Source organism: Mobula birostris, chromosome 7 (genome assembly GCF_030028105.1).
Source record: "Mobula birostris isolate sMobBir1 chromosome 7, sMobBir1.hap1, whole genome shotgun sequence".
NCBI lineage: Eukaryota > Metazoa > Chordata > Chondrichthyes > Myliobatiformes > Myliobatidae > Mobula > Mobula birostris.
Genome location: NC_092376.1, coordinates 104,062,916 through 104,088,720, shown reverse-complemented (window position 1 = coordinate 104,088,720; position 25,805 = coordinate 104,062,916). Strand labels below are relative to the sequence as shown.

General features: G+C 39.8%; 1 protein-coding gene across 2 annotated transcripts in view; it reads right to left on the bottom strand.

Annotated features, from left to right (window-relative positions):
- The window catches only part of clint1a (clathrin interactor 1a), a 193,408-nt gene that overhangs the window by 65,972 nt on the left and 101,631 nt on the right, over positions 1-25,805 (bottom strand). For both annotated transcript variants that reach the window (XM_072263548.1, XM_072263549.1), the window contains exons 4-6: positions 20,345-20,453; positions 18,832-18,996; positions 6,223-6,397 (exon numbers count right to left, since the gene is read on the bottom strand). In XM_072263548.1, coding sequence (XP_072119649.1) covers positions 6,223-6,397; positions 18,832-18,996; positions 20,345-20,453 — 449 coding nt within the window. The remainder of the gene's footprint in view (positions 1-6,222; positions 6,398-18,831; positions 18,997-20,344; positions 20,454-25,805) is intronic.

Genomic DNA, 25,805 nt, shown 5'->3' with positions numbered 1-25,805 from the left:
TGAAGAATTTCCACATCTCAGTTCTACACAAACTTCCATCTACTCTGAGGCATGCCCTCTGATCCTAGACTCTCCCACTATTGGAAACATTCTTTCCACATCCACTCTATTCAGGCGTTTTAACATTCAATAGGTTTCAATGAGTCCTTCCACCCTCCTCTCATTCTTCTACACTCCAGTGAGTACAGGCCCAGAGCCATCAAAACATTCTTGATGCATTAACCCTTTCATTTCTAAGATCAATCTCATGAATCTCCTCTGGACCTTCTGCATTGCCAGCACATTCCTTCTTAGATATGAGGCCCAAAACTGCTCAGAAAACTCCAAATGTAGTCTGACTAGTACCTTATAAAGCTTGAGCATTACATTCTTGTTTTTTTTTAAAATATTCTAGTCCTCTTGAAATGATTACTAACATTTCATTTGTCTTCCTTACTATCTACTCAACCTACAAGTTAAACTTTAGGAAATGCAGCAGTAGGGCTCCCAATTCCCTTTGCACCTCCAATTTCTGAATTCACTCCCCATTTACAAAACAGTTTAAGCCTTTATTCCTCTTAGCAAAGTCCTTTCCACACCTTGTAGTGCATTGGGTGGCAACCTTGTCGTTTCTTTAGTTTTGGTCTGTTTTTTGAAACCGAGTTGCTAGCTTGATGCTCAACCCAGCACAGATGGAAAACGTGCAAAGAGCTGACTGGATTCGAATCTAGGACCACTCACCTTGAAGTCCGGTGTTGCTGCCACTACACCACTGGCCGGTTCTTCTACCAAAGTGCATAACCATAAATCTTCCTACACTGTATTCCATCTGCCACTTCTTTGTCCATTCTTCTAATCTGTCCAAGTCCTTCTATAATCTCTATGCTTCCTCAATATTAACTGCCTCTCTACCTATCTTTGAATTGCCCACAAACTTGGTCATAAAGTCATCAATTGCATTATCCGGATCATCTGTAAATATCTGGCATCAAATAATATTACTAATTCAAAATTTGCTAACTGATTGTAAGATTTAGATAACAAGTTGTATCTGTGCAAATCTCTGAGAAAGTTGAGGCTATGCCGTGCCTTCTTTGAAATGGCATTTTCATGCTGGCCCCAGGAGAGATCCACTTATATGATAGCACTGAGGAATTTAAAGTTTCTGAGCCTCTTTATTTCTGATCCCCTAATCTGGACTGACCATGAAACTCCTCCTACAGTCAATAATCAGCTCTTTGGTTTTGCTGACGTTGAGTGAGAGGTGATTGTTGTGGCATTATTCAAACAGACTTTCAATCTCTCTCCAACAGCAGATGTTGATTCATCATGCGGCCAACAGTGGTATTGTCAGCAAAACTTAAATATAGTACTAGAGTTGTAGGTAGATCACAGTCATAAGTATAAAGCAAGTAGAGCAGAGGCTAAGCACGCAGCCTTGTATGCACCTGTGCTGATGATGATTGTAGAGATGTTGTTGCCAACCCATTCTGACAGGGGTCTGCAATTGAGGAAATTGAGGATCCAATTGCACAAGGAGGTATTGAGGCCAAGGTCTTGGAGCTTAGTGATTTGTTTCAAAGGGATGATGGTGTTGAATGCTGAGCTGTAGTGAATGAAGAGCACCTTGATGTATGCATCTTCTCTGTCCAGATGTTCCAGAGTTGAGTGAGAGTCAATGAAATGGCATCTGCCATTGACCTGCTGTGAGAGGATCCAAGTCACTCCTCAGGCAGGTGTTAATACGCTTCTTGACTAGTCTCTCAAAGCACTTCATCACAGTGAATATAAGTGCTAATAGATGACAGCACTTGACCCAAAAGTTAACATGTGCTCAAATTGGTTTGGTAACTAACTTGGGAGCAAGTTTATTCCCATACACCATCATTCTTTTTCATGACAAAAAAGAGCAACTTATTTCAGTGCATTCTATGCTACACATTTAAATTAGTATCAATAGAGGAAATAGATATACAGACTAGTTCCTGGTGTACCATACATAGATGCAAATGGTTTTAAATAGGATAGTATTAAGCTCCAAATGCAGCCCCGCAGGCAAGTGTAGAGCATTTCATCTCAACTATTGCTTGTCTCTTACACGGCACAAAAAACAGTCTCTGCTGATGTACACTCAAGTCTCCAATATGCTCCAGCAGTAAGAACATTAATGTGACTGAAGGAGCTGAGTTTCTGGACAATTGAGCTCCCAAGGCACAGAGGATTAATGATTCAGAGTTATGGAGTTATGCAGCATAGAAACAGACCCTTTGGCCCACCCACATCTATGATGTCTATCATACTTGTTTATACTAATCCCAGTTGTCTGCATTAATTCCATATCCCTCCCGGCCTTTTTCATTCAAATACTTGCCTCTAGGCCTGCTAATTTTTCACCACTTCCTTTGGCAGCTCATTTTAAATACCAACTACACTATAATTTTACTCCTTTGATCCCATTTAAACTACCTTCCTCTCACCTTAAACCTATGCCCTCTAATTTTAGACTTCTCTATAATGGGAAGTCTACCCCATCTATGCCTCCCAATTTTATGTTCCTCCATTATGTCACCTCTTGGCCTCGTAGGAGAAAACAGTAAAATTAAGTTCAGCGCTGATTTGGCATTTTCATGGTTACTTTTGAAGTTATTAGCTTTTTTTGTCCAGTTTATAAATACAAAAGCATATTGTTGAGCTGACATAGGATTTCTCCTTCCCACACTCCCTCCACCTTCATTATAGGGCCTCTGCCCCTTCCCCCTACAGTCCTGACGAAGGGTTCTGGCCCCAAACGTCGACCGATCTTTTCCACGGATGCTGCCTGACCTGCTGAGTTCCTCCAGCATGTTGTGAGTGTTGCTTTGACCCCAGCATCTGCAGATTATTTTGTGTATAGGATTTGAATTTATACCTGGACAATAATCAACCCAAGCTCACCAACCAACTAAACGTTATTGGGAACATGCCAGTGTCTGCTATGTGCCATCTCCCAAAGGTGCTGGGTTAAAGGCTTCTCAGCAGATCCAGTATAAGAATCATTATGACCAAAATTACATTCAACTTCTTGTGCAAATTTGCATCCCAGCCCAACTATAAAATGATGCATATTAAAATAAGTTGTTTTTAATACTGCATTTACTCCTGTAGGCATTCACATAGCACAGATGTGTATCCCACCACCCAACAAACCAGATGATGGATCAGTGACAGCATAGGCTATCTGACAATACGAAATCCCAAGTGACCAATGGGTACCTGATCCCTGCAGCAGGATTCCAGACAAACAGTGCACATTGAATCATGAGAGTGAGATCCAGCTACAGAGAGATACCTTCAACTGTCGAACAACTTCCAATCAGTAAAGGCAGCAAATGCTTCCAGCTGCAGAGGTAACTGTCCCAAAAAAAAAGGATCATTTGCTCAATCAGATCAGGTCTTTGGATTCCTTAAGTATTAACATCCTATTACAACTTTTGGAGTTGCCATTCTGCCCAGAACTTTAGTCTCACTTAAAATTACTCTTAAATCTTCTGCATATTAACTAAACAAACCAAGAACAAGATTTTCAAAGTAGCCAGTGTTACTTTTATTGGTTGGTCTCAAGCAACCCAGGACATTTGGTCATTTTTTCCCTAGAAAACATTGGATTTTAATTGCATTTGAAGAGCTCAAGTGTATTACAATTGTGAATACTCAGCAAAAAGCTACAAGGCCTCAAATAATATTGTATGTATTTTAGTGGAGGATGATTACTAAAGAGTAATTTTTTTTTGCCCTGACCAGGTCGACAACAGACAAATGGCAGACTGGACCTGCAGCAAGTGATGAGAGAATCAGGAGGGGAAAACTTATTTGACCCCACACTCAATAAGTTGGCAATCACAGATGCATAAATTCACAACTCAAAACTGAACATTATGGGGGCAAATCAAATATATAATTATTCATTGTTATTATTAAGGACTGCTCAGTGGCACAGCAGGAAGTGTTGCAGCCTCACAGTTCTAGCAAACAGGAGTCAATGCTTTGCTTCTGTGTGAGATTGTACATTCTTTCTGTGGCTGTGCAATTTCCCCCAGGTACTCCATTTGATAAGAAGTGTTTTTAGTAGATTGGTATATTAATTAACGAAACTAGTGTAGGTGGGAGGATAAAATGTGGCTGAGAGGGTGGGAAGGCAAGAGAGAATAATGAATGTGATCAAAATAAGTTAAGGGGAAGTGGGTGGGAATTATGTTGGTCTAAGAGTTGACATATTTGATGGGCTGAATGGTCTACTATATTGTAAAGAAACATGAAATCACACAGAACTACATGCATGCCAAAAAACAAAAGCTACACACTCAACAGTACTAAGAGATACTAAAATCAAAGCTCTGTCAGTTGTGAAATATTAAAGGTTAAATAATGACCAACACCTGGAGGTCATTCTAGGCAGATTATGACAGATCAGAACACAAGCTCTAAAGACTCAGCTCAAAAATTGTTAACCTATTTTAAAGTGCCAGAGTATAAACTTAGACACTACCCAAGATTCACATGATGATATAGTCATATGCTAATTAATTAGACCCAGATTAACAACAGACCACATTCAAAAGAGCAAAGGTTTTGGGCCTTAACACCCCAGCTGTGGCATTGCACATTTGGGTTCTAGAAGTAGCTGCCCCAACCTAACCACTTCAGTCAATGGTTTCTACCCAATGATGTGTAAAGTTGCCTGGTTATATCCAACAAACTGAAAGCAACCCATCTTACTTCACTGAAACATCAGGGTCCGTGTTGGAAGGTTGCATCAAGCACCAAGTTCACTACTATACTTCACACTGATCCTTAAATTGTGATCCACCAGGAAGTCCACCAAACATCATTACATACTACATCTAAAATGGTGACTTCTGGAAGTGATACAAGAACCACTGTTCTGCATGTCAAGGCAACATTTGGCTGAACACAGCATTAAGATGTTCAAGTTCAATTATCATTCAACCATGCATGAATAACCATGAATACAACCAAATGAAATAGCTTTCCTCTGGGGCAAAGGTGCAAAACATAGTATCAGCAGTCATACACAGTATAAGGCACACGTTGCACATATAAGATAGCAGTAAACATACAGTCATACAAAAAATAATATAGCCAAAATTCCTGAGTCCATGAATGTTATCAGCAAGCCACAGCTGTCGCAGACTAACGCAATCCAGCTCGTCTTCCACCAGGAGAACAATGCAGGGCAGCACCAACAGGAGGGACTGGCACTTAATCTAGTATGGACACCATGCCACACTGCCTCCAGCGTCACCTCTTCTGGGCAGTTGCAACAGGTGACAACTCAGCACAAGGCCAAGTCTACATTACAATCAAGGTCACTCACTCAGCTCCCCCAGTGTCTGTACCAGTGAACTGGCTGCAGTACTTGGCATCAACAATGTCCAACAGGGTCCTGAGGTTCCAATAAAAATGTCCAAGACAATCACTTGTTGTTGGACTGCACATAACCTTCATGCACCGACTCCAAGGCCTTCCTGCAGCAAGCAGCAAAACAGTCCACACCAAGTCCAGCTCCTCCATTAGTGAACAACTCACTAATGGGGTAAACCTGTAGTACTAGGAAGTTCTTAATGTAAAGCAATGTCTTGCTATTGTAAGAAAATACATTAAAAAAAAGACAATAACACCTTTGGTTGGAACCATAGAGGCCATGGTTTCCAAGTGTGCCGCCATCTTACCTGAAAATACCACGGCAAGACTGAAGTCAATGGAAACTTGTCAATGATTGGAATCATAAAATCAAAAAAGAAGTTTAATGCCCCTCAAATACCACATCCAACAAGACTTAGATAATATTCAGGCCTGAGCTGATAAGTGACTTTCCCAACACAGATAATGCCGAGATTAGTAGGCTGAGATATGTATTAAGATTAGAAATAGAAAACAAAACTTAAGTTCTCTTTATAAATCAGAAAATGATGGAAACATTCAGCAAGTCAGGCAGTAACCATGGAAAGGGAAACAGAGTTAATGGTTTTCTTTCCACAGATGCTGCATGACCCGTGAGTGTTTCCAGAATTTTTATTCAGAATCTATAGTTCTTGTGAGAAAATTCTTTAGTTTTCTTTTTACAAATTAAATGATGTGAACACACAACAGTAATTTCACTTTACACATCTTCAACTCATTGGACTATGGAGAAACACAGCCCAGAAGAAAAATCTGCACATGAAATATTAATATTTAGTTTACCTTTCTGGTGAGTCATCTTTGTCTTTTTTTCTGAATTTGTTGATCGTATCGTCAATTGTGGTCCCAATTTTATCACTTATTTCGCCTAACTTTTCACTGAATGGAAAAACACCTTTGTTGCCTTTGTCCCAGTCATCATCCCACTTGGACTTTGGCTCTGAGTCATACCTGTCACCTGGATAACACAATGGAATACAGTAACAAAAAATTAGCAACCATTTTCACCCTGTTTCAGCATTCCACAATTGTTAGCTTTGATTAGATGAACCATAAACTTCTGAAACAATGCTTAAACTGGTCTCTGAGGATTGCAGGTAGTCTATAAGTCTTTTAACAAGAAAAACAAAAAAAAAATGTTTTTATAGCCCTAACTGAGAAGTTAGTAGTCATGTTACTGGCAACATAGATACTTAGCCTGTTTGTCCCTGTGCTTTTTAAAATGAAATATTACCATGTTTATTTTAAATATGTTCTTCTTCATCAGTCTACTGGGATTGAAAAGGACTTGCTTTCACTCCTGTTCTACACATTCTGCATCACTCACTCACAACAGATGGGATGTGCAGCTTGTGTGGTGTTGTGCTCTTTCTGTCATTTACACAAGTAACCCTTTCACCAGGCTCATATGCAAACTTAGCTCATTAGCAGGCTCCGCTAACAGCTACATGACTCAGTGGTGAGATGGCCACCTTTCACAAACAATATACGTTTAGGGTTGATATGATTTGGGGTTTAACCAAAAGAGAATGCTGTGATGTTCTGATTAAAGAAACCTTGATTGGAGCGGATACTGTGTAAATACTGCCCATACAAAATTGTCGGTCAGCAAGAAATAACAGATTGTACACCACAAGATTTTAAAGTGTATTTGCAAATTTCAGCTTTGTCAGTTAATAGGAAAGAGGAATGAATAAAAGGGCCATCACAGTTAAACAAGTCCAACGTGCACATAAAGTTGTATCTCATCCTGGAGTTGTCTTTATTCGCGTGCTGGGCCCACAGTCTGCGTGAAAGTACACACCACATTCCAAACTTCGCTCAAAATCACTCTCAAAGAAACAGGCTCTCTCTTGGGAGTATTGGCCCTTCTTCCTTGGAGCCATTCATCTGCACAAAGCACTTTGGTGCAATGGGCAGTTGCCTTCCAACGGCATTCTGCAGTATCTTCCTTTCTCTGCAGCTCCCACCATAAGCTCCGTGAACCAGACGCCTATCCTTCAGAAAACCCTTTCCCACAGGTCTCCGGAACCTTCTCTCACATCCCACGAACCTGATTAGCTGACTCACGCTCCCAAGTTGGACAACATATCTTTGCCTTTAGCCAAAGCCAAAATACAGTTTCCAGCAAAGCAGTTTTCACAGAAAGCTGCTGATACAAACTACCCCACAGCATAGCAGTAGAAATCTTAACCAGGGTATTACATACAAGCTTCATGTCATATGGACTCAAGGCTCTCAGGACCATCCTAAATGCTCCTTTCCTACACCAGGCCATGACGATTCAGTAATTCGCTGGAGTTTACAGGAATGCTACATTTCCTCCCAAAGGAGACTTTAAGGGCATCCTTGCACCTTTTTTTTTGCCCACCCCTGTGGTAATCTGTTCCCCAAGTTTAGAAATGTGTACATAGTTCAGGATCTGATACTAGATGCACATAAAATGAGGCCTGCCCAAAAGAGTCCACCAAGCATGAAGGACATTGTGCTGGTTCGGGATGCTGATGATAGTTTCCCTTATCCTTTCAATAGACTTTGGAAAGCTTTCACCAATACTCTCTCTGTCCTCTACTGTGAAAGCAGATAGGGTTACTTAGGGATCATCCAATGTGTTCACAGTTAATATCTTTACCAGAGGCAGTACATTGCTCTGTACATTCAGATAGACATGAACCAAACATCACTGGGGCTATTTTTTTCTTTAAATATTAATCTATACTTCATTTAATGAAAAAAAAATGATAAGACTTCTCAGGACAAGCAGCAACAATGGAGAATGAAAAAGAGGTGATGTTTCATGTCATTAACTACTTCAATTAATAGATTTAGAGGCTTCCAAGTCACTGATAATCCATTGAGATGCAGGAGACTGCAGACGATAATTCTTCAGATTTAAATTCTGATATTATAGTTATTTTATCTGTGAGGATAGTAGAATTCATATTGAGACCACAGAGTATTTTAAAACTCCTTTTGATATTTTAACCTATGCAGAGGGTCACCCTCCTGGCATTAATATTTGAAAGGAGGGTTTTAAACTGTTAAAGCTAAGAATTTTTTTTTCCTTACAAGGGCAATAGCAGTCTGGCAAAACCACTAGGATGTCAGTCAAAGCCGCAAGAATGGTATGGCACTGATGGAATGATAACAGAGATGATAGTCAGATGGTTGCGACCTTGAGGTCATAAAAGTGGAAATGATGAGTGGTTAAGATGTCAATAAACCAAACAATGGCAATAAGGAGGTTGTGAGCAACAATTTACCCTTGTAAATAGTTCTTGTGTCCAGACTGTAGTGAGGACTGTAGTACAGTTTTATGAAATTATGAGGGGCCTAGAGAGTAGAAATCATTTTCCCTTGGTAAGGCTGTCTAGAATTAGAGGTACTAGGTTTAAGGTGAGAGGAGAGAAATTTACTTGTTTTTCCACACATGAAGAGTGGTGAATATTTGGAATGAGCTGCCAGAGGAAAAGCTGGAGACAGATACTATCAAATACTTAAAAGGCATTTGAACAGGAAAGAAAAGTAGAGGGATGTGGGCAAATAGGATTAGCACAGATAGGCATCGTGTTCAGCACAGACGAGGTAGTTACAAGGCTCCATTTCGATGGTGTACCTTTAAGTTCACATTCAATTCTTCATAACTTCTGATAAGAAACCAAGTGGGCAATCTGCACTATTGAAATTCATAGAGCACTTCATATACAATTAAACCTTTTTAAAAACTGCAGAAAATGTTGTTTATTCAAAGACATTTCTACAGGGATTATTTCTGAACTTACAGATGTCAATCCTTTTTATATACAGAGCTGTGGCTAGAAAAAAAAACAAAATCTGGACAAACAACCTCGATTTTTAGTATTGCTGACTTACTGGCAGATGATTCCTGAACTAGAACTTCAAAATCCATTAGCATGCAAACCAGAATTATCACAGACATATGATATGAAATGTATTGTTTTGTAGCAGCAGTACAGTGCAAAACAAAGATTTAAAAATTTTAAAATAAATTGTGTAAAAAAAGGGAATAAATGTGGTAATGTTCATGGTTTCATGAACCATTCAGAAATCTGATGGCAGAGGAGAAAAGGCTGTTCCAGAATCAATGAGCAGGGGCCTTCAGACTCCTGTACAACCTCCTTGACAGTGGTAATGAAAAAAATATGTTGAAACGAGTAATGTGCTGTACGAATTGGAAGGAACATTCACTTAACAGTTATAAACACCTCTCAAGCTTCAGCAAAACATAGTTTGAACAACTTACATTTAGAACTAGGAAAATATCATGTTTCTAAAATAATAAGGTGAAAGAAGAAATGGACTACAAATAAAATTTACAACTTTAAATGTCATTGTTAGATTTGATAATAGTCTCATAGTATCAGGTATAAAGCCATGGGGACATGTAAACAAGCCACCTGATATTATAATGTTATTCAATCTTTCAATCAATTACCAAAAGGTGCATACTCACCCAATGAAAAATATTCAGTTCCCCCCCTCCCTTTTGTTTCTTTCTCAATCTTAAATTTCTTGGATATAGTGTAATGGTCTAATGCAGTGCACCCCATATGTAAAATGGAAAAAAATACTAGAGTTTAGACCCCAAACTACATGAGCACCTAATACTAAGTGTAACGTCCCAACCATTGGAAGCAGCAGGGCTGGGTCCAAAAACCTGGCAAACTGAGGAAAAGAGGATCAAGTTCTGAGACCAGACTGAGCACCCAACCTGTGAGGGCGCCTGATGCCAAGCCTCCTCCAGATCAGAGGCCCGACCCAACAGAGCAATAGGGGTAGAGTCTTAACTCCTAGGCCACCTTGAACAACCCAACTTACCTGCTGCAGCAACCTACTTACTCTTCTGGATTTTCAGACCTGTAGGGGAACAGCTTAGCTTACAAGGCCTGCTGAATCCACTCCAGGTCTTTCCAAAAGAATTCACTTGTGTCCTAGTACAGATGAATTCACTCCAAGACCAACCAGATACAGTCCACTTACCAGAGAAACATGGTCAGAAGGCTGGGGCTGCAGGTAAGGCTGAAAAGTGTGGGTTCAGGTACCATCTCCCCAGCATACTAATATCTAACGTTCAAGTGACTGAGATCAAAGCTGAACTAAAATCAAGACTAATCCACCAGAGAACTGTGCGCTATGTCTAACCAAAACATGACTTACCTGCTTTGCCTGACTGCGCCATACAGCCCGAGAGCTGCTCAATTCGATATACAGCATCGTTGGCTAAAGTTAGAGGAAGAGGGTTTCCTTCCTAATCAACACCTAATAGTTTCCAGATGTGACAGTCCTAGCAAGTTAGTGTATTATTGTCACATATACCAAGATACAGTGCAAAGCTCGTCTTTGCATACCATTTAAATAGATAAGATTATTAGTCCGTGTATTAAACAAGGTAAAACAATAAAAATGCAGAATAAAATGCAAAAGCTACAGAAAAAGTACAGCACAGGTGAACATAATTTACAGAAGAGTTCCTGCTCACTCAGTCTGGAATATGTAATGGAGAAGTGTTGCCCATATTAGCTATGTAGACAGGGTATTTCAGCTCGCAAACATCAGAAATTCTGCAGATGCTGGAAATTCAAGCAACACACATCAAAGTTGCTGGTGAACGCAGCAGGCCAGGCAGCATCTCTAGGAAGAGGTGCAGTCGACGTTCAAGGCCGAGACCCTTCGTCAGGACTAACTCAGTTAGTCTTGGCCTGAAACGTCGACTGCACCTCTTCCTAGAGATGCTGCCTGGCCTGCTGCGTTCACCAGCAACTTTGATGTGTTTTGAGGGTATCTCAGCTATCCTGATGGCAGTTTACATCTCATGTCAAGCAGATGTGATGCCTGCACTCAAAGAGCTATACGCTTTGGTCAACAGTCTTCAAATGGAATACCCTGAGGTCCTCTTCATCATTGCCATTGACTTCAAGTAGGCCAACTTGAAGAGTATGTAACTAAAATACTACCAGCATGTAGGATCTGTAAAAGCTGCACATAGCTCTAAACTCAGCCAGCTCCATCATGGGCACTAGCCTCCCTAGTATTGAGTATATCTTCAAAAAACAATGTCTCAAAAAGGCAGCATTCATCATTAAGGACTGCTACCACCTAAGAGCCTGTTTAATTTGTACACCGAACAAAGATGCGACTTGTGCAGGCCATGGTGTTCTCAATTACATTATGCGAAGGTTGAATAGTAAAGGAAGAGGATTGGAAGTGTATCAATACCTTTGAACTAAGATGCTGAATAAAAACATTACTCATCTTGTAGACCTCTTGCAGAACAAAAGTATCGGTCCTCAACGAGATCAAACCTCTGCGGAGGCTCAAATGACAAGACTCCGCCTATCGTACTTTGGTCACATCATGCAAAGAAACAGCTCCCTGGAAAAGGATATCATGCTCGGCAAGGTGGAGAGGAAGGGCGCCAATCAGATGGATGTACACAATAAGGACAGCTGTGTATGCAATGTTATCAACAATGAGCCGCTTTTGTGAGGATCGAAACTCATATAGGGCAACTATCCATGGGGTCACCATGAGTTGATGACAACTCGATGGCACTTAACAACAACAGCAACCACCCAGGTCACATCCTCTTCTCATTACTACCATCAAGGTGATGGTGCAGGAGCCTGAGGTCACACACTCAGCATTTTAGGAACAGCTTCTTCTCCTCTGCCATCAGGTTTTTGAATGGTCCATGAACCCATGATGAAAATAAATACAGTTACAGTGCCTATAAAAAGTATTCACCCACTCTTGGAAGTTTTCATGTTTTATTATTTTACAACATTGAATCACAGTGGATTTAATTTGACTGTTTTTGAGAACAGAAAAATATTCTTTAATGTCAAAGTGAAAGCAAATCTCTACAAAGTGATCTAAATTAATTACAAATATAAACATAATAATTCATTGCTTAAGTATTCGCCCCTTCAAGTCAGTATTTAGTAGATGCACCTTTGACAGCAATTACAGCCTTGAGTCTGTGTGGATAGGTCTATCAGCTTTGCACATCTGGGCACCTCAAATTTTCTCCATTCGTCTTTACAAAACTGCTCAAGCTCTGTCGGATTGCATGGGGATCATAAGTGAACAGACCTTTTCAAGTCCAGCCACAAATTCTCATTTGGATTGAGGTCTTGACTCTGACTTGGCTAGTCATTGAGTTTTTTTTTCGCCCCAACAGTGGCTTTCTTTTGCCACTCTCCCATAAAGCTGCAACTGGTGAAGTACCTGGGCAACAGCTGAATGCGCAAACTCTCCCATCTCGGCCACTGAAGCTTGTAACTCCTCCAGAGCTGTCATAGGTCTCTTGGTGGCCTCCTTCACTTGACTGCTTCTTGCATGGTCACTTAGTTTTTTGAGGATGGCCTGCTCTATATTCTTCCCATTTCTTGATGATTGACTTAACGGTACGCCAAGGGATACTTAGTGGCTTGGAAGTTTTCTTGTATCCATCTCCCGACTTGTACTTTTCAATAACCTTTTCATGGAGTTGCTTGGAGTGTTCTTTTGTCTTCTTGGTGTTGTTTTTGCCTGGATACCGACTCAGCAACAGTTGGACCTTCCAGACACAGGTGTATTTTTACTACAATCAACTGAAACATTGTGACTGCACACAGGTCTCCAAAATTAAATCTCCATTTAATTAATTATGTGACTTCTAAAACTAATTGGCTACACTAGTGATAATTTGGTGTGTCATATTGGGGGGAGGGTGAATACTTATGCAATCAACTATTTTGTGTTTTATATTTGCAATTAATTTAGTTAATTTTGTAGGGATCTGTTTTCACTTTGACAAGAAAGCCTTTTTCTATTGATCAGTGTCAAAATAGCCAAATTAAATGCACAGTGATTCAATGTTGTAAAACATTAAAACTTCCAAGGGGGTGAATACTTTTTAAAGGCACTGTATCTGCATGCATGTGTGGATATACACTGTATATATGTATATACAGTATGTCTACATATATGTGCCCATGTGAACTGCATTATGTATATATACATACAGTATTGTGCAGAAGTCTTAGGCACGTATATAGCTAGGGTGCCCAAGACTTTTGCACAATACTGTAGTAACTTTATGTATTGCACTGTACTTTTGCTGTAAAAAAAATTCATGACATACTGTATGTGAGTAATGATAAACGATTTTAATATGGGTCTCTCTTGTGGAATGAGAATGGGAAAAGGGCAGGGAGAAGGGAATCATGGTTGGGTAAAGGGGAAGAGAGATGGGGAGGAGCGGGAAGCAACAGAGAGACATTTTGTAATAAAACTAAGATATAGGAGCAAAATTAGGCCATTTGGTCCATCGAGTTTGATATACCATTTCATCATGGCTGAGCTATTTTCCCTCTCAGCCCCAATCTCCTGCCTTCTCCCTGTATCCCTTCATGCCCTGACTAATCAAGATTCCATCAGCCTCTGCCTTAAATATATCCAAAGACTTAGCCTCCACAGCTGCCTGTGGCAACAAATTGCACAGATTCATCTCTCTGGCTGAAGAAATTCCTCATCTCCATTCTAAAAGGACTCTCCTCCATTTTGAGACTTCCCCTCTGGTCTTAAACTCCCCCACCATAAGAAACACCCTCTCCACATACACTCTATTGAGGCCTTTCAACATTCGATAGGTTTCAATGAGGTCACCCCTCATTTTTCTGAATTGAGTGTAATGCGCTGTAAAGATTCACTGCTAATGTAATGGCTTCTTTGTAATGTTCACTGCTGAGGTAACGGTTTCTCTGTAGCAGCAATGTTTGGGTTATGGCTGGAGATAACAGGACTGTGGTATGCATGTTAGCCAATAAGAGATTGTTGCTCTGTCTTGTGAATCTGGAAGGATGTTTTCTCGCGGTCTTTGTCAAGGAGAGATGAAGAGGGAAGGTGCTTGTGGAGAGAGCTGGTAGACCACCGGACGAAGTGGACTGGGATCTGAGGATCCGAAGGTCGGCGATGCTCGGAGATCGATGGTGGAAGAATGACTATGGAGTGAGCTCCAATGTGAACTTTTCACTTTTCCTTGAATTGGGCCCTTTTTTTATTTTCATTACTAACCCTATATTCAGCTTAAGATTCATCAAGTTCAATCATTTAATTGCATATGGTGTACTGTCTGATATTTTGCGTTGTGGGTTTGTAACTGGGTGGTACATTACACAGCATCCACACAAACGTGATTTCCCAGTTTGGCAAGGCTAGAGGCTGTTTCCCTTAGGTGAACACGAGCTGGGCGAGCCTGAGGGTTACATGAATATAGGCCCTGAGCCATCAAAATACTCCTCATATCACAAGCTTTTCAATCCCAGAATCATTTTCATGAACCTCCTTTGAACCCTCTCCAATGTCAGCACATCCTTTCTAAGATAAGCAGCCCAAAACTGCTCACGATGCTCTAAGTGAGTCCTCACATTATAAAGCCTCAACATTACATTCTTGCTTTTATATTCTAGTGTTCTTGAAATGAATGCTTCTATTGCATTTCCCTTCTTCACCACCAACTCAACCTGCAAATTAACCTTTGGGGAATCCTGCACAAGGACTCCCAGGTCCATTTGCTGCTCAAGTTTTTCAATTTTCTCCCCATTTAGAAACTAGCCTACCTTTTACTTCTTCTACCAAAGAGCATGACCATATACTTCCTGACACTGCATTCCATCTGCCCCTTCTTTGCCCATTCTTCTAATCTGTCTATCTACAGCCTCTCTACTTCCTCAAAACTGCCTGCCCCTCCACTTGTCTATGTATCGTCTACAAACTTTGCCACAAAGCCATCAATTCTGTCATCCAAGTCATTGAAACAAAGTAAAAAAGCAGCGGTCCCAACACAGATTGCTGCGGAATATAACTAGCCATTGGCAGCCAACCAGAAAAGGATCCCTTTATTCCCACTCTTTGCCTCCTGCCAATTAGTCATTGCTCTATTAGCTTTAATTAGCTTTTAGTCCATGTTAGCGTCTTTCCCAAAATACCATGGGCTCTTAACTCGTGTGTGGCATCTGGTCAAAGGCTTTCTGAAAATACAAGCACACAACATCCACCAATTCTCTTTCATCTATCCCGCTTGTTATTTCTTCAAAGAATTCCAACAGATTTGTCAGGCAAGACTCTCCCTTAAGGAAACCATGCTGACTATGGCCTATTTTATCACGTGCCTCCAAGCATTCCGAAACCATGTCTTTAACAATCAACTCCAACGTCTGCCCAACCACTGAGGTCAGACTAACTGGCCTACAACTTCCTTTCAAGTGACCCTCTCCCTTTTTGAAGAGTGGAGTGACATTTGCAATTTTTCAGTCCTCCAGAACCATGACAGAATCCATTGATTCTTGAAAGATCATTGCTAATGCCTTCACAATCTTTTCAGCTACCTCTTTCAAAATCCTGGGATGCATACAATCTAGTCTAGGTGACTTATCTACCTTCCCGACCTTTCAGTTTCCCAAGCATCTTTTCCCTAGTAATTGGAATTTCACATACTTCTGTCCATTGACACTCTGGAACTTGCGGGATTCTGCTAATGTGTTCCAGAGTAAAGATTGATGCAAAACACTTATTCAGTTCATCCTCCATTTCCTTGCCACCATTAACACCTCTCCAGCATCACTTTCCATCTGTTCAATATCTACTGTCGTCTCTTTTACACTTTATATATCTGAAGAAGCTTTTGGTATCTTTAATATTATTGATGAGCTTACCTTCCTATTCAATCTTTTCCTTCTTAATGACTTTTTTTTTGTTGCCTTTTGTTAGTTTATAAAAGATTCCCAATCCTCAAACTTCCCATGAATTTTTGCTTTACTTTATGCCCACTCTTCGGCTTTTACGTTGGCTTTGACTTCTCTTGTTATCCACGGTTGTGCCATTTTTGCCTTTTGAATACTTCTTCCTCTTTGAGATGTACATCTCATGTGCCTTCCGAATTGCTTCCAGAAATTCCAGCTATTGCTACTCTGCCATCCCTGCCAGTGTTCTTCTCCAATCAATTTAGGCCCGTTCCTCTCTCATGCCTCTATAATTCCCTTTACTCCACTGTCTACTGATACATTTGACTTTAGCTTCTCCTTCTCAAATAGCAGGGTGAATTCTATCATATTATGATCACAACCCAAAGCAACAGTGGCACCAGCCTATCTTTCATTAAGTACCAGAAAAGGGCGAGCAATATCATGAAGGATCCCACCCACCCTGCTCATGACCATTTGTCTCACTCCCAACAGCATCCACATCAGGACTACTAGACTCAAAAATGGTTACTTACCACAAGCCGTCAGACTGATCAACACCTCTACTCATTAACCCACCCCATCAACACCACATGCACATCAGTCACACCTCTCCTTTCCTATCAGATTCCATAACCTGTAGCACCCTTTTGCTGTTTCCACATCTTCTTCTAGCCTCTAGCTATCACTTTCCTAACTTGGTTCCACCTATCACCTTTCTCACTTCTCCCTGTCACCATTTTATAACAGGAATCTCCCCTCTACAGTTTCAGTACTTGTGCAAAGTCTCAACCAGAAATGTTTGTCATCCCTCTGCCTCCACGGACGCTGCCAGGTCTTTCAAACTCCTCCAGCTCTTTTTCACTTCAGAAGCTAGTAAGTTTCATCTTGTAAGTTTCAACTTGTCAAACCTACTTGCATTTTTCATCCCCTAGTGATCTCTATCCTGGCTCCAACTTCATACCCACTTTATACTTCGACAATACTCAGCTGACTCTCATATGCGCAAATCTGGATACCCGCAAGTCCACAGTTTATGAGGACTTGGCGTACTTATGAGTCAGCAAGAAGCCTGACTCATTCTGGCAGCAGAGAAGACCAAGGACAGACAGGTCAGTGCGGAAATGGGAAGGGGAGTTTAAATGGACTGCAACTGGGAGTTCAAGATGGCCATTGTATTCTGAGTGTACAGAAACAGTCACCGAGTTTGTGTTTGGTCTGGCCGACATGGACAAAGCTATATGGAGAGCACCAAATGCAGTAGATAAGGCTGGAGATAATGGGATAGAAGTTCACATTTTCGTGTTTGGCAAATACAATGATTGGCGCTTTAATTTAAATCTACTGTTTACAAACACAAAAATTAAATAAATAGTCTAACATGTGGCAAATTATATTATTTAGAAAACAATCTGATCCATTCTTTAAATTCAAGACATTTAGATAGCAAAGTACAGAAATCATTACAATGTCATCTATGGAAAGTAAGTCAAATGGCAACTAGAATATTTCCTTCCTATCTAGAGAAAGATAATGCAATGGGATGGAGTTACTTACAACGGCTTATACAAAGCCTCGCTTTGACCACAGTTGGTTACTGGGAATAGTTGTGGACAGGAGGAATGGAGCATGGATTTACAAGAATTATAAGGAAATATCATACAAATTAAATTTAATACTCCAGAATTTGTAATGATGATATTTTAATGAAACCTTTCAACTATTGAAAGGAATTGATAACAAGATGGGAGAAGGTACTTTTGCTGAGTAGGGAGTTAATAGAAGGCATATCTAAAAATAATTTTTCCACAAATGAAGTTCAGAAACACTTTGGAATCCTCTTTCATAGAAGGCAAATAATGATAAATGAGTTATCAAATCTCAGTTATTTTTTTTGCCAACGATAGTATGGAATTGAGGGTAACTGGGTTCATGGAGTCAAGTCATAAACCTGCCATGAATATAGAACTAGGCTGTAGAATTGAATGGCCAGTCCTCTGTGCTTTTAAATGTAGATTGTAAATCCAAAGCCAAATCAACAAATCTCTAATGTTTTTGCTTCACCTAGATGTAAACCTAGAAGGTATCAAAAGATTAATAAACTTTCTAGATTAAGCACAGCCAAGCACAATCCTGTTCACATACCATAACCAGCTAAATGCATTAAAAAACACTAAATAACACCATTGTTTTAGTATGATGACTCCCTGCTAGAAGTACGAGTGCATTGCAAATGACAACCTCAGCAAGTTTTGGCCTTTCTGACCCAACAATTCTAGCATCTGAAGAACAAGCACATGGGATCTCAAAAGGTCAAAGAATGGACAGAGAATATAGCCCAATTGTCTCGACAATTAGAACCATTCCTAGGCAGACTGTATAGCAAATACGCTTTAGTACAAAGTTTTCATAATTTTATAGTTACTCTGGTATTAGCCATTAAATTATTCAGGTATAAATATGTGGGAATGCATGTCAGAGACAATTACAAGGATAGATTTGAAATCTTTGTTTCCAAATGTACAATAGCTCTGTTTCACTTTTGTTCCTTTTCAGAATCCTAAAGGATTCTTCAAAATAAAACCTTGAAAGTCAGATGCTTAACATTATTCCTCTTTTTTTATTTCACAAACATCTCAATACTCACTGTATCTAAAGCCTCCCAAGCTGTCTGAAGAAACACCAATATATTTGTCTTTGTTCCGCTTGGCTTTTTTCCGTTCTTCTCGCAAACGGTCATCATCCTGTATAAATTCGACCATTTCTTTCACTTTCTGTCGCACATTTACTCCTTGGTCCTTGCCATTTTCATCTGAAAATAGCCAGGTAAACAGACAGTGAATAAATCAACAATCAGACAACATAAATTGTACTCTGCAGGAATTAAAATTATGGGATCAAAGGTTTCCAGCCAACTGTGTAGAAAATATAAAATATGCAATTGTATATGTATGATAAATGTATTAATTATCAAAAAGATATTCCAACAATAGTAACATGGTGTTAGGCACAGCTGAAAAGATCAATACTGAAAAACAACAGTGTGAAGCTGACATGCAGCTAGAGGCAAGTTTCATATTGTTAACACTTTAAATTATCAAGTCAATTCTTTGCTGTTCTAACCATTGTTATTTTTTCATCCAGGGGTCACATTACAAGTCCAGGTAGGTCATCCACTCTCCTGTGCTTCTCATACATTTTTGTTAAAGTCACACTTTGCAATTATTCGATTTTCCCCAATGTCTTCAAATGAACACTTAAATCACAATTACTAGACACTGATAGGAAACAATAACTACTGACAAAGTCTTCATTTCCTTAATCTAGGTCAAAACCATTTGTAATACTTTCACTGCCTGCCTCAAAATACCCATTTTACACCTGCCATGCCTTAAAGCTAATTTTGTTTAAAAAATGCAGCGTATAAATTTTAATTTCAAGCTTAGTGTCATGGTGGATATACCAATTAAATTTTTGCAGCATGTGCCTTTCTAATATTGGCAGAATGCATGAGGCTGCACTGCTAATTATTGTAAGCAATAAATGACAATATTTTGATAAGGCATTGTTCCCAAATATAGCTATTAGACTTGCAATTGCAGAGCTTTGACAATCTAGCAGAATTTACCCACATAAAAAAGGCACCTAGATTATTATTAGGTTGTACATTTAAATCTGACAAAGTACATCAGTTTTATTTCAATCTCCAAGTTTTAACTTTAATGTCAAAACAATAAAAACATGGCCTTATTGCCATTGCATTGTAAATATTATTTGCAGATATTCTTGCTTCTTCAAACAGATTAGTCTGTGTTGGTGTCTAACCTTTCCTTCCTACGTAATTAAGGCAATTTCTTTATGAGCATCACAAGGGAGTCATAGCTGTTGTGTTTTTTTTATATAAAGAAAAACCTGAGCACTCATGTTGTGCTAGTTGTGTTGTTATTACCATGTCCTTTCTGCGAGTTCTTGTCTTCACTAATTAATACTCTAGGGCCCCCAAATCTCAGATTCTGTACACTTCAGATAGTGCCACCAGTCACATTCTAATTAGTGAAGGAAGCTGATCTGCTGGCTCAAGTGACTGACAACTCTGCTTGCTGTTATAATTTGCTCAAAGCTTTTTTTATTTTGCTCCCTAGCACTGGAGGTGTGCTTACCTACGAAGTGATAGTTTTCCATCGAACGCAAATCGTAAATGTGTTCTCGGGCGCTGGTAACTACTCGCTCTGACCCATTCCTTATGAGATAAGCCAAAAGAAGCAAGGACTGTAAAAAGAAGGGGAAGACAATGAAAGGAAACGGACCAAAGTGTTTTATGCTTGTGAGAACAAAGTCACATACTGGCACATTGTAATGATTGCTTTCTACTTTAATAAAATACTATGAACATCAGTCTGTGGGAATTCCCAGCACAAATCAAAATTGACAGCGGCAATATTAGTTTACCAAATAAACAGAACATAAATAAAACTGACCTTCCACACTGGTAAAAATTAGAGATGCCTGTTCACAATGAACTAATCACATGCTGATAAAACCCCATCCCGATTTCCCAATGAGTTGGTGTACAGAGAAAACATTTTCACTGTTATTTACATTAACTTAATATACCTTTCTACTTGACAGTGGCCTTGCACAATTATGGCTATACAATTCAAGAGCCTTTAATTATAAAGAGTAAACCATCAAAACAGTAATATTTAATTATCAAATTCAGAAACTGCACACCAAATTACAGGACGTGTTTAAACTTTAAAATTTAAACACAATCCTACAAATCAATACCACTTTGGGGAAGATATTCTTTGCACTTTCCCCTTTAATAAATGATCCTAACCCCTTCTAAACAAAAGAAAGCAAAGCTCTCCATCAAACAATGTGTCAAATCTGCCACATCATATAAACCAACAAATTATTTTTTGAATTATGAAGTACAAGATCAGCAGCCAACTAGTCATTAGGGAGTTTCTCTTCAAGTATAGAACTTCCTCCCAATCTAAAATTTCATTACAGCTGACACCAAAAGGAAGAGGCAAGTGGGTATTAAGAGAAAAATCTACACAATGATATAATATACAATATTTTGCACTTCTGCTACAACCTGTAACTAATGCAGCTTGTCAAAGGCTACGCAATAACAAAGTAGGAGGTTAAGGAAATGCACACACACAACTTTTTCTGATCCAATTCTATCAAAAAGGTCCACTGAATAGAACATGAAAACAAACCCTTTAGCCCAAGTGCTATATGTCAAATAAGATGCCTCATTTACCATTGTTTGACCTATAACCATCTAAACCTCTCCAATCCATGTAACTATTAGACAGTCTTCAAAGTTGCTGTTGTACCTGTCTTAACACGTCCTCTAGCAACCAATCTCACATAGATACCTCCTTTTGTGGAAAAAAAAGTTGGCCCTCAAATTCTGATTAAACTTTTCCCCCCTCACACCTTAAACCTGTGCCCTCTAGTTCTTGATTTCCCAATCCTGACGAAAAGACAGAGTGCACTCACCCTATTTAAGCTGATTTTATACACCTCTATAAGATTACCCTTCAATCTCTTACACTCTTAAGGAATAAAGTCCTTAGCCTGTCCAATCTCTCTCTATAACTCAATTCAAGCCCTGGCAGCATCCTTCTAAATCTTTTCTATACTTTTACCAGTTTAACAATATCTTTCCCACAGCAGAGCACCTAAACTGAACACAACACTCCAAGTGTGGTCTCACGAGCATCCTGTACAACTGCACTATGACCTCTCAACTTTTACACTCATATCCCTGATGTACAAAGGGCAATGTGCCAAACCCCGTGTCTGCCTGTGACTCCACTTTCAATGAACCATGCACTTGTACTCAGAGGTCACTCTGTCTACAACACTTCTCAGGAACCTGCCATTCACTGTGAAAGTCCTATTTGGATTTGACTTCCCAAAATGCAACACCTCACACTTATTTGAATTGAACTCCATTATTATTCCTCAGCCCAACTACTCAGGAACTCCATAATTTCTGATAACCTTCTTCATTGTCCACTACACTATCATCTACAATCACATCAACCATGCTATATACATACTTATCCAAACTGTTTATATAGATGGCAAACAAGAATGGGCTGAGCATCAGCCCCAAGCACACTACTAGTCACGAGCCTCTAAATGGCAAAACAAACTTCCATCACCCTGATTATTTTTTTTTTTATCTTCAAGCCAATTTCAACTTTCTTTGTCGCTTCATCAAAAATCAAGTTCATAAGATAAAATTTCCCATGCACAAATTCATGCTAACTACCCCAAATCAAGCCCTGTAATCAATACCTGTCTTTCTGGAAGTATACCTTATCCCTCAGAATCCTCTCCAGTAACTTACCTACCACAGATGCTCTCATTGGCCAACAGATCCCATGTTTTTTTTTTTGACCACCTTTCTTTAATAAAGATACAACATTGCTACCTTCCACTGGCACTTTGCCTGTGGCTAAGGATGATGCAAATATCTCAGCCAGGGCTCCCACAATTTCTTCTCTAGCCTCCCACAGTGCTCTTGGAAATAGCTTGTTAAGCCCTGAAAATTTATCTACCTTCATACCTTTTAAGACATTCAGCTCCTATTCTTCTGTAACGTGAATTACCACCAACACCTTCCCATTTACTTTTCTTACTTTTGATGTGTTCATGTCTTTCTCCACAGTTTAGTTCCACACTAAAGGTGTCCCCTTTGGTCTTTGAGAGGCCTTATTCTCTCTATTCTTTCTAAAATACAATGGCATGCAAATATTTGGGCACCCCAAGAGATTTAAGCTCTCAGATAACTTTTACCAAGGTCTCAGACCTTAGTTAGCCTGTTAGGGCTATGGCTTGTTCACAGTCATTGTTAGGAAAGGCCAGGTGATGCAAATTTCAAAGCTTTATGAATACCCTGACTCCTCAAACCTTGTCCCAACAATCAACAGCCTAGCACTCTGAAAATTAAAATAAATTATGCCCTCAAAGCAGGGGAAGACTATAAGAAGATAGCAATGAGTTTTCAGGTAGCTGTTTCCTCAGTTCGTAACGTAGTTAAGAAATGGCAGTTAACAGGAATGGTGGAGGTCAAGTTGAGGTCTGGAAGACCAAGAAAACTTTGAGACAACTGCTCGCAGGATTGCTGGAAAGGCAAATCAAAACCCCCATTTGACTGCAAAAGACCTTCGGGAAGATTTAGCAGACTCTGGAGTGGTGGTGCACTATTCTACTGTGCAGCAACACCTGCACAAATATGGCCTTCATGGAAGAGTCATCAGAAGAAAAACTCTTCTGTGTCCTCACCACAAAATTCAGCGTCAGAAGTTTGCAAAGGAGCAAGCCTGATGCATTTTTGGAAACAAATCCTGTGGACTGATGAAGTTAAAATAGAATTTTTTGGCCAAAATGAGCAAAGGGTGCAGAATTTCATGAAAGGACACCTCTCCAACTGTTAGCCACAGGGGTGGATCGATCATGCTTTGGGCTTGTGTTGCAGCCAGTGGCATGGTGAACATTTCACTGGTAGAGGGAAGAATTAATTCAAGTAAATAACAGCAAATTCTGGAAGCAAATATCACACCGTCTGTAAAAAAGCTGAAGATGAAAAGAGGATGGCTTCTACAACAGGATAATGATCCTAAACACACCACAAAATCCACAATAGACTATCTCAAGAGGCGCAAGCTGAAGGTTTTGCCATGGCCCTCACAGTCTCCTGACCTAAACATCATCAAAAATCTGTGGATAGACCTCAAAAGAGCAGTGCATGCAAGACGGCCCAAGAATCTCAGAACTAGAAGCCTCTTGCAAGGAAGAATGGGTGAAAATCCCCCAAACAAGAACTGAAAGACTCTTAGCAGGCTACAGAAAGCGTTTACAAGCTGTGATACTTGCCAAAGGGGGTGTTACTAAGTACTGACCATGCAGGGCGCCCAAACTTTTGCTTTGGGCCCTTTTCCTTTATTGTTATTTTGAAACTGTAAAGATGGAAATAAAAAGTAATCTTGCTTAAAATATTAAAGAACTGTGTCATTTTTAACTTTATGCCTTTTGGAAATCAAGTCAACTTTTACTCACTTAGCTAATCACAGTAACAGAAATTTTGACCGGGGTGCCCAAACTTTTGCATGCCACTGTATACAATCTCTTTGGATTTTAAACTTCATTGGCAAAGTTATCACATGCCCCCTTTTGTCCACCTGACTTTCTTCTTGAGTACTGTCTTCCATCCCATATACTCTTCCAGAAATTTGCTCGATCCCAGCAGCCCATATCTCACCCATGCCTCTTATTTCCTGTCCAGGGCATTTCTCTCATTATTCAGGGTTCCCTATACCTATCAGCTCTGGATTTCACTCAGGAACATACAGACCTTGAACTCTTAACTACTATTAAAAAAAAGCCACCCACTTGCCCATGGTCTATAAATGCAGTTCTATAAAACTCTGGTTAGGCCACACTTGGAGTACTGTGTCCAGGTCTGGTCGCTGCACTATAGGAAGGATGTGGAAGCATTGGAAAGGGTACAGAGGAGATTTGCTAGGATGCTGCCTGGTTTAGAGAGTATGGATTATGAGCAGAGATTAAGGGAACTAGGCTTTACTCTTTGGAGAGAAAAAGGATGAGAGGAGACGTGATATAGAGGTATACAAGATATTAAGAGGAATAGATAGAGTGGATAGCCAGCGTCTCTTCCCCAGGGCACCACTGCTCAATACAAGAGGACATGGCTTCAAGGTAAGGGGTGGGAAGTTCAAGGGGGATATTAGAGGAAGGTTTTTTACTCAGAGAGTGGTTGGTGCGCGGAATGCACTGCCTGGGTCAGTGGTGGATGCAGATACACTAGTGAAATTTAAGAGACTACTAGGAAATGGAGGAATTTAAGATGGGGGAGTTATATGGGAAGCAGGGTTTGAGGGTCGGCACAACATTGTGGGTTGAAGGGCCTGTACTGTGCTGTACTATTTTATGTTCTATGTTTTTCCATGTCCCTTCCCCTGTAAACCGCCTACTCCAATCTACCTTTGCAGGCTCATATAATCTCATGCCATCAAAGGATGGACCAGCTATAATCTTACTGAATGTAGTAGCAAGCTTGAGGGGCTAAAGTCTACTTGTGTTCCCATGTCTAAAGGCTTTAATGAATGCTACCCCATTGGTGCCTTAAAAACGGCAACTGGAAGGAAAGTACTACATCTACTCAATTACATTCTCTGGAGTACTGTGCCATTATTTTCGTCTAGGAATGACTCACGGATTAGAAGCAATGTGTGTTACTACAGCAATGTGAGGCAAATGCTTTAAATATCCTGGAACTGACCCATTAATTGATGTTCAACACAATCTAAACCATTTACTGTTGCCCTCCAGCAAATTAGTTTCTCTGGTGAAACATCTCTGAATGCTGTAACGATTTCACAGCATTGCTAAACACCAAGTTCTAGCTTACATTATGTTCTAAATCCACATAGTCTCAGGAATACTTCAGACTTCAAATTAATCTATTGTTATTTTAAATTCAGCTCCTCAGATTGTGATGGCCATCAAATGTCTTATTTCTTAAAAAAATATCAAAACTTAAGAATATAAGAAGGTCCTCTGACTTTCATG